At 43.3% G+C, this 9,380-nt stretch overlaps 1 protein-coding gene and 1 long non-coding RNA gene across 3 annotated transcripts; one reads left to right on the forward strand and one right to left on the reverse strand.

Moving 5' to 3' along the window:
* The first annotated feature begins 488 nt into the window (after window positions 1–488).
* LOC148391150 (leucine-rich repeat neuronal protein 1-like) lies at window positions 489–6,600 on the forward strand. The gene is made up of 2 exons (XM_088390639.1): window positions 489–871; window positions 3,626–6,600. The coding sequence occupies exon 2, from the start codon at window positions 3,766–3,768 to the stop codon at window positions 5,914–5,916; it is 2,151 nt and encodes a 716-aa protein (XP_088246765.1). The 5' UTR covers window positions 489–871; window positions 3,626–3,765; the 3' UTR covers window positions 5,917–6,600.
* Window positions 6,504–8,321, reverse strand: LOC148391151 (uncharacterized). 2 transcript variants are annotated; one of them, XR_015861435.1, is made up of 3 exons: window positions 8,217–8,321; window positions 7,702–7,767; window positions 6,504–6,750 (listed from the first exon to the last, which is right to left on the reverse strand). It is a non-coding gene; the product is annotated as an uncharacterized LOC148391151 (long non-coding RNA). The 2 variants fall into 2 exon arrangements; XR_015861434.1 differs by having other exon boundaries at window positions 7,702–7,830; window positions 8,217–8,307.
* Window positions 8,322–9,380: the final 1,059 nt, after the last annotated feature.

Consider the following 9,380-nt stretch of genomic DNA (forward strand, 5'->3'; position numbering starts at 1 on the left):
CCTTAAAAACAAAACGTGTTAAGAATTTCAAACTGTGCAGTACCTATAACTTCATCAAATTACACTCGATAGAAGAAATGTAAAAAAATAAATTGCATTGAGACTATCCCTGTCATAATCTATAGTAAGAAAGCTGTTAATTGTATTACGCATGAGTATTTATGGTTTTCTGATTTATTGTAGAACTATATGCCTTGTAATTGACATGAGTAGCCCAGCAATAATATGGATAAGCGCTATAGAAAATTCAGGGATGGAAGATGAGGCAACGATGCAGGCTGTCCATGTTGTTCATAAATAATATATCACTACAATGCAGTCCATAAAGGCTGTATTATATTTGAAGGTGCATAATTTGATTCTATGCTCTGGCCATCATGTTTACAATAAGAGCATTGGCCAGCAGTCTGACCCCCATCCCAGCCAACCCCGCCCTGGCCCAGACGCCCTCTGCCTCCTTTGTTCTTCTCCCAGCAAGCTTGAGCAGATGGTGCGCTGCTTGGCTTGGCCGCGCCTGACAGACATCCGCGCTCCGCCAATCGGCTGCGGCGGAATCAGCTGACTGGCGTGGCCCACGCCAGGTGTTTTTATCGTTTGTTTTGCTCCCCCCTCCATCTGTTGGTGGAGAGGAGCGCTAGCGGGGCGACCATTCCTCAGTGGAGGTTAGCAGCAGGTTGGCCATCTCTCCGCAGAGCGCCATGCGGCACCGGGAGTGATCGGGTGGGACGCGCGCGGTCAGGGAGCGGAATAAACGATGCTTTTGTTGTGACGAGGCAGTCACAGACGTTTTTGGTGGTTGCTCCGTGGATACGCGATGCCCTTTGGGGAGGAAAGACCGGTGCGTTAAATGTCACCGAATTGGAATGACAAGGTGAGACGCCTCGGAAAACACGATCTACTGTAATTGTTAAAAAAAATGCATTTGTTGTAGTATTGAGTTATCAATTCCAAAATGATGTGCAGTTTGTTTTCCTTCCAGCAGCGACGGTGAGCTGAGCTTTTATTTTGGATACAGACGCACTCAAGGGCATGGCCACCAATTTAACAGTCGGATCATCTAGCACTGAGTAGACTATTCATCAAAGTGGCAAGTTTGCAGTTAGCCCTACTGATGTTTTTCATCAAATAGGTCGACTCGGCAATGCGTCAAAAACAAACTTTGATGTCTTTTGCCGCACTTGCTGTGCCCCGCCGCAGGAATTGCACGCGTGCGCAACGTTCTCCAAATGTGATTATGTGATTTGCATAATAATCACAAAGTGTATTTGGGCAGATGTCTGCTATGTTTTATAAGCTCGAGAAGTTGGTGTGTAGCTAGAGAAGCAAAGCCTTTCTGGAAGATGCTGCTGCTGCTCTGGGTAATTGGGAGGAAGGGTGTTGGGGTATTGGTAGGGGGTCCATTGTGGATTGTCGTGCAGCTGTTGCACGATTGTGACTGAGCGATGCTGGAGAGACGGTGACTATGTCATTTTTGACTCTTAAACAATCCCTCACTTTTTTTTTCCCAGTGAACACATAATGTGAAATCACGTCACCCATGAATCAAGTGTGCTTTGCAAGCAGGTGTCTGCATCTATCAGGATTTTAGGAAGGCCCCCCAAATGACACCCCCGCCCCCGGCAGCATTTAGATCTCAAGGGTGTAAAGCAGAGAGAGCGAAAGATAACAGGGGGGGCTTATTGAGCCTAAAGCCTGGAACCATTATTCATATAAGAAGGGCTTTGTCCTCTGCTCTAAAAGTCTCAGAGACAACAGATGTAGTTACAGTCCAGGTCAGATGATTTCATTATTATTATACGGCAAATGTTTGGCGTGCGTATGTGTCACCTGTGCTGCTGTTTGGTTTCACTTAACAGGTGTTTGTGAGGTGGAAGTAGATCGACGGAGATAATTTCATATCCTACTAACAATATACTGAAAATCACAATATACTACTTTTATGAAGAACGTAAGACCTTGAGTAGTCAGATAGCAAGTCCTGATATTTCTGATACAAAGAACTCTAAACTTTTATTTTGGAACCTAAAACATATTTATTTTAGTTGAAAGAAATCTTGTGTCTTACTCACTCATCGCTTTATGAATAAATGAACAAGAGCAAAAGAGATGGTAGACGACCTACAAAACATTGTTCCATCATCAAACATTAAATTGTCTTCAACGGGGACCTCGCTCAAACCTTGGTAGCAGTTACATAACACTATCTGCACTGAAGAACTTGAAATGAGCCAACATTTTCGAGCTAGTTATTCTGAGATTTGTTTTTCTTCATAACTAGCACACACGCATGCATATGTAAGTATGTATATGTAAGTCTGTTGTAACTCGAGAACATCACACATGCTGTACTTCTCCGCATTTGTCCACTGAGACTGTAGATTTTATAGCGAGCAAAGCAATTAAGCAGGGTAAAATCAATAGCACGAGTGTCATTGATGGTTAACGGCTTTGTTGCCTTCGAGCAGCGGGGATTTAATTGGAGTCACGTGACTTGACACAAAGCTGGGAAATGCCAGTCGACTTGATCAGAAGGTTCAATCGGTCTTCTATAAAATTATTTCATCAAGAAAAATTTCAACAAAATTAATGAATAAACAATAATAAATAAATAAATGACTAAATGACTAAATTAAAAATAAGTAAATAGCAGCTACCACCATTGCGGTAGCCATTGGGAATTCCAAGGATAAGAAGTGATCGCTCCTGTCGTTTTGGTACTGTTGCCAGGCAGGTTTCATTGGGAAGAATTAGTCAGCTCTCTTGCTGGAAAGCCTCTTACGAACGAGCTGCTTAAGATTACCTTCAGCATAATGCCACGCAGTGCAGACATGGGACTGTGCTGCTGCAGATCTACAATGGAACCGTTTCCTTCTTTGGTGAAGACACCTTACTGAGTAATGGGATCGCTCAGGTTTTGCTGCTGTTAATGCTAGCGCAAGGAGTTTGTCAAAGATGGGTCGCCAACGTAATCCTCTTTGAGGGATATTGTCAAGGATGACGCTGCTGTAACTTGTTTTTATGTCCGATTTTTTTTTCTTGATGTAAACACCTTTCTATGCTGCTACGGTTGTTTTTAAAGTACTTCAGAAATCAATCATTGGTTTCAAATATTTTATAAAACCTTCAGTAAGGTTATCTTGAACTCTTCAATCATATTTAAGATCGGGAAAAGTTATGCTGGAACTTCACACTTATGTAACAAAAGCCATGGTTGAATTTTTTTTTCTTGCCCTACATTCATATCCTGAAGTTTTCGCATTAAAATTTGAGTTGTGCATCTTTCCAGCATGGTTCACAAGAATGTCTAATGATGTTCAGTGTGATGGGGATGCTCGGCTCAAAAAGTTAATGATCAAGTCCTCATGGGCCTGCTGGATAGATGAAAGCTCTCCGAGGATTTTCAGCCATTTCCAAGTAGTTCACAGCAGTGTTCTGCGCTTGCATCATAATGAGCTGACTTGCAGTCTCAGAACTGTTGATGCTGCACATAATTTATTGCCTTACAAGAAAACTGGGTTAGCCATTGTTATTGTTTTCTGTCAACTTGTTTCATTCGTGACATGCTTGAAAAAATCTTAATTAACAATCGCTTTAATGAATGTCTTACATTTGTTTTTCTCTTCAGATTATTCTGCGCCATCAAGACATCAAGACACCTCAGGGCGCTTTCGCTGGACTCTAAGATACATCGGGTCAAAATCTGGTTGATGACTGTTAGCTCCTTTCTTCAAAAGTCACCTGCCCCTCTTCCAGTCCTCCTATAGCATGGCTAGATGGAGGTTGGGGTGCTTTGTTCCAGGCCAGATGTTTGCCATCCTGGTCACGCTATCAAGTTTATCCCTTGCACAAAGCAACGATTGTCCCCAGCTATGTGTGTGTGAGATCCGACCCTGGTTCACCCCGCAGTCCACCTACAGATATGCCACCACCGTGGACTGCAACGACCTGCACCTCACACGCATCCCTGGGAACCTCTCCAGTGACACTCAGGTTCTCTTGCTGCAAAGCAACTACATTGCCAGGACCAGTGAAGAACTGGAGCAGCTTTTTAACCTAACAGAGCTGGATCTGTCTCAGAACAACTTCAGTAATATTTGGGATGTCGGCCTCACAAATATGTCGCAGCTCACCACGCTTCATTTAGAGGAGAACCAGATTGCAGAAATGCCTGATTACTGTCTGCGGGACCTCAGCAATCTGCAGGAGCTCTACATCAACCACAATCAGATCAATACCATTTCTGCCAAAGCTTTCTCTGGACTCCATAATTTGCTACGGCTCCACCTTAACTCCAATAAACTGAAGACCATTAACAGTCGGTGGTTTGAATCCACGCCCAATCTCGAGATCCTTATGATTGGGGAAAATCCTGTCGGTGGGATTGTGGATTTTAACTTCAAGCCTCTGGGAAATCTGAGAAGCCTGGTCCTGGCGGGTATGGATTTGACAGATATCCCCGGAAATGCCTTTGTGGGCCTCGACAACCTCGAAAGTCTCTCTTTTTACGACAATAGGTTAGTCAGGGTTCCTCAAAAATCCCTTCAAAAACTACCCAACCTCAAATTCTTAGATCTGAACAAAAATCCAGTGCGCAAGATCGAGGAGGGTGATTTCAAGAACATGCTGAGGCTAAAGGAGCTGGGTATAAACAACATGGATGAGTTGATTTCGATAGACCGCCACGCTCTGGATAATCTTCCTGAGCTCACTAAGCTGGAGGCAACAAACAACCACAAGTTCTCTTACATCAGCAGTCACGCCTTCCGCGATGTCCCGGCCTTGGAGAGTTTAATGCTGAACAACAACGCGTTGAACGCCCTCTACCAGACCGTAGTGGATTCTCTTCCCAACCTGCGTGAAATCAGCGTCCACACCAACCCCTTTCGTTGCGACTGCGTAATCCAATGGATGGCCGCCAACAAGACGACTGTCCGTTTCATGAAACCTTTATCCATGTTTTGCGCCATGCCGACAGAGCTCAGAGGTATCCACGTGCAAGACGTTCTACAGCGGGAACCGGCGAACCAGTGCTTGCCGATCATCAGCCAGGACACATTCCCCAATCAACTCGACGTAGACATCGGCGCTAGTATAGAACTGGACTGCAGAGCCGTGTCCCAACCCGGACCAGAGATCTACTGGGTGACACCGACAGGAGCCGAGGTGACGATAAACACCCCGTCTGATAAGTACAGCCTCGGCGGCGATGGGACATTGAGAATTTCCAATATTCGGGTGGGAGATTCCGGCAGGTACACCTGCGTGGCTCAGAATTCACAAGGAGCCGATACGAGGGTGACGGCCATGCGGGTGAACGGCACTCTGCTGGACAGCACGCAGCTCATGAGCATGTTTGTCAAACAGACGGATTCCCACTCAATTCTGGTCTCTTGGAAGATCAACTCCAACGTCTTGACCTCTAACCTCAAGTGGTCGTCGGCCACCATGAAAATCGACAACCCGCACATCACGTACACTGCCAAGGTTCCCGTGGACGTCCACGAGTACAACCTCACTCATCTACTCCCCGCCACCGAGTACGAGGTCTGCCTCACCGTCTCCGACATCCACCGCCAAACGCAGAAGTCATGCGTGAACGTGACGACCAAACAAACGGCCTTCGCCGTGGAAGTTTCCGACCAGGCCACCAACGTAGCTCTGGCGGCGGTCATGGGCACGATGTTTGCCATCATCAGCTTGGCCTCCTTGAGCGTATATATCGCCAAGCGCTGGAAAAGGAAAAACTATCACCATTCCCTGAAAAAGTACATGCAGAAAACCTCGTCCATACCGCTGAACGAGCTCTACCCGCCTCTTATCAACCTATGGGAGGCGGACGGAGACAAAGACAAAGAAGGTTCCTCGGAGAGCAAACCCAGCCAGGTGGACACGACACGTAGCTACTACATGTGGTGAAAGCAAAGCGCTCGCTTTTGGACGAACATGTCAGAAGCACATGACGCAAGATATGTGCATGTACAAGTAAACTACCTTATATCTTTTTCGAGCTTTCTTTTCTTTGGTCCCAGACATTTCCTGCTCCTGAGTTTCACATTTTTTCAACTCCTGTCAATTTTGACAGACACTGGCAGCTTTCTTTGTCTTACTGAATGAAGTAGACACTTTTGTTTTATTTATAGTACACCTTTTGAGAACACAGCATGAGCGTTGTCACACATTCAGTAGATGTGCTAAATCCACACGTTTGAACTTGTTTCTCAATAATGCAATCGTTCTCGTGTAAATCGACTTCGATTTTGACTGTAGTGCACTGAAATCTATCTATGAAGTCCAAATGTAAGCAGACTAAGTACGCTGAGACTTGATATACTGTCTATTGTTAGCTCTTTCTATGTTGTATCAATGACCTCATTTACTTTTTGTACATTGATAATCACGTTTGATTCTGACTTTGTTTGCGGAGCAACTACCGTAAACCAGCAATAGAAAAATGAATGTTCTCAACTAGGTGAAACAATGTAAGGCTTTCTACATTTCTTGAATACTTTTTATCTTGCTAGAATATGTCTACAATCACTTGCTTATTGTTGTTTACACACATGTTGAAAAACAAATGAAATAAACATTTCTTTGATCTTATTTTTCAAATCATGATTTCAACAATTAGTTACAATGGTTATATTGTATGTACGATATTTTATTCAACATGTAAGCTCATTGCTTACCTTGAATTTTTGGTAGTGGTGTAGAAGTCTCAGTTTAGTTCCCTGGGATGATTCCCTCCACATCCTGAAAAATATTTCACTGATATTTGCTCAATCATTCGTAGATGTATTGAATAGAACACATAATATCGAATCACAATCCCACTGAATCAAACCGAGTCGAATCGTTCCCCATATGAAAATTTTCAAGTTTACAGGCGAGTGTCCGTGCCAGCATGGAGTGATGATGCTAAACCGTTATGAATTATCATTAATGGGATCATTTAGTGCGCAGCCCACAACAGACCGTAAAGATCATCTCCATGGAGATGTGCTGGGCACGAACCCTACAAATCAAAGTGAGTAAAAGTGGAACGGAGTCACATTAGCAATGCTTAATTAGGTGACGACAGCAATGGCGGCTGCTCTCTGGTGTCTCCAGAGCGCAACATGTTTTGACTTCATTTCTCCCAAGGGCGAAATGTAAATGGTGCAATTCCAAACAGGTATTTACAGAAAAGCACAATGTGAACAAACATGACAACACAGCTTTCACCGCATAAAACATGTTTGCTCTGAATGACACCCAGCAGGATGCCGTCTCGGGTAGAGGAGACGGCATCCAGGAGGCTTTTCGTCGGGAAGACCTTCAGACCGCTACGTGTTCTGTCAGGTCTTTGAAATTCAAATGATGTCTTTCACTTTTAGGTCTCACCGATCGCTTTGAAAGTCCTCATGAAAGCAAAGCAACGGAGGCGACGCGACCGACATGAGCTGAACGAGAACAAAAAAGATACGATGCCATTTCCCCCCCCCCAAAATAGATGACAGCGCTAAGCTCAAAAGATGCAAACACATGATCAAATATTTGGAAAAGAGATGTGACATTTTTGTGCGACTGAAATAGATGAGTCGTACTATTTTTGTACGGATACTGTCATGTCTGATATATTGTTTTTTTGCAGACTCGATTTTTATTTTTGAAGTGGGATATGAGAAAAAAGATGTCTCAATAAAATATAAATAGCTCACATACCATGTAGCAGCTGTAGTCAGTCCTGGCCCAATGGCAATGGTACATAATTGGGAGCTGAAAGTAGATCTGGGGAAGCAGCCAAAGGTGGTCATCAAGACTATGTCAAGGCCTGGTCAGACGTTTTCCTCACTTAGGTAGAAAGCAGATAATTCTCTTGGAGCTACTACACCTATCCATTCCACAGCCTTACACATAAAATGAGTTTTCCATTTAAATTACTTTGAGCTTTAGCATATTCCATGAAGTAAGATACACGTGTTATGGTTTACTATTCCCAATGTATTAAACCATACATGACTTTAAAAAGTTATTTGAGAAATCTTCTCAATCAAGTTGATTTAATGTTCATGTAAGGCTTGGAAATGTATGAAAATTGAGTTGATAACCCTTATATTCATTTTGAATGGAGGCGCAACCATGTCAATTGTGCTGTCAAAGTGTGACGTGATTGAAGTTCATCTGGCACACGGGACTATTCGTTTGTCGTTCAAAATGATTGCGTGCAAATGTCTTACCAATTATCCTCACTGATGGTGTGGCTGTTCTGCAAAATATTTGACACGTGGCAGAAAGTATACGCCCAATCTTCAAGACAAAAATGAAACCTGGGACATTCCAAAAAAAAAAGCAATATCTTCTTCAATGATTCAGCACATGAGAAATAAATGCAGTAAGCGATCAATTATTTACGTTGCGATTTATGCTGCGCGCCTCAGTTGGCGAGATGGAACATTCCGTTGAAGCGTTGTTTCCTTGTTTACTCACCACGAACAAGTGAAACTCGCATTGACAAACCGAGTGATCCAATACAACAAGTGTTTAAAAATAATAATCGAACAGAGGCCCACGTTCACCACACAGCTGAGCGACATCACGGTAGTTGTCAGATTGGAGACCAAGCGATGAATATTCTTTGTGGTTGTCATCATGATGACAACAACAAATAGAGAAGCTGTCTTATCAACTTAGCTGTGCTCATTTAGCCATCTGTTACACTGGACATTTAGTTAAGTGGAAGTTTGGAGAAATGTGCATCTTTATGACACCTGTCTAAAATGCCTTACATTATTTATTTCCTTGTGCTAGGATAGACAGACAGATAGCGAGATAGATACCGTATTTTACGCACTATAAGGCGCACCTAAAACCCTCCAATTTTCTCAAAAGTTGACAGTGCGTCTTATAATCCGGTGCGCCTTATATTTGGACCAATATTGAGCCACTGCAGCAGGCGTGTCCAAATATATGGTTTTACACACGGACAAAGTTTTAGAATGAGCCATTCATTGAAGGTGCGCCTATAATCCGGTGCGCCTTATAGTGCGGGAAATACGGTAGATAGATAGATAGATAGATAGATCTGATTAAATTAAATAGATAGTTAACAATAATAATTAAATTGATCAAATAAATAAACAATAAACAGTGTCATGACTGTGATCGCCACACAGTCTCCATTGATAGTCACTGGTAAGTCCACCACCATTACCCTGGACTTGGTGGTTTTTAGATGCAGGTGGTTGGAGCCATACCACCTGGGGAAGCTCCCATCTGCACATGACAGAACTCTGTTGTACTGGAAGTCAGAAGTGTACAGGAAGGAACACTACTGTGTCGTTTTTGTATTGTACACTACTGACACCTTTTGGCTACTTTAGTGAAGCACACCTTCTAAAATG

This window comes from Syngnathus floridae, chromosome 11 (assembly GCF_059516105.1).
Source record: "Syngnathus floridae isolate MCC-2025c chromosome 11, RoL_Sflo_1.0, whole genome shotgun sequence".
In the NCBI taxonomy this organism is placed as follows: domain Eukaryota; kingdom Metazoa; phylum Chordata; class Actinopteri; order Syngnathiformes; family Syngnathidae; genus Syngnathus; species Syngnathus floridae.

Excerpts from the sequence above, each read along its gene's own strand:
- LOC148391150 (XM_088390639.1), top strand. The coding sequence starts at position 3,766 with ATGGCTAGATGGAGGTTGGGGTGCTTTGTTCCAGGCCAGATGTTTGCC.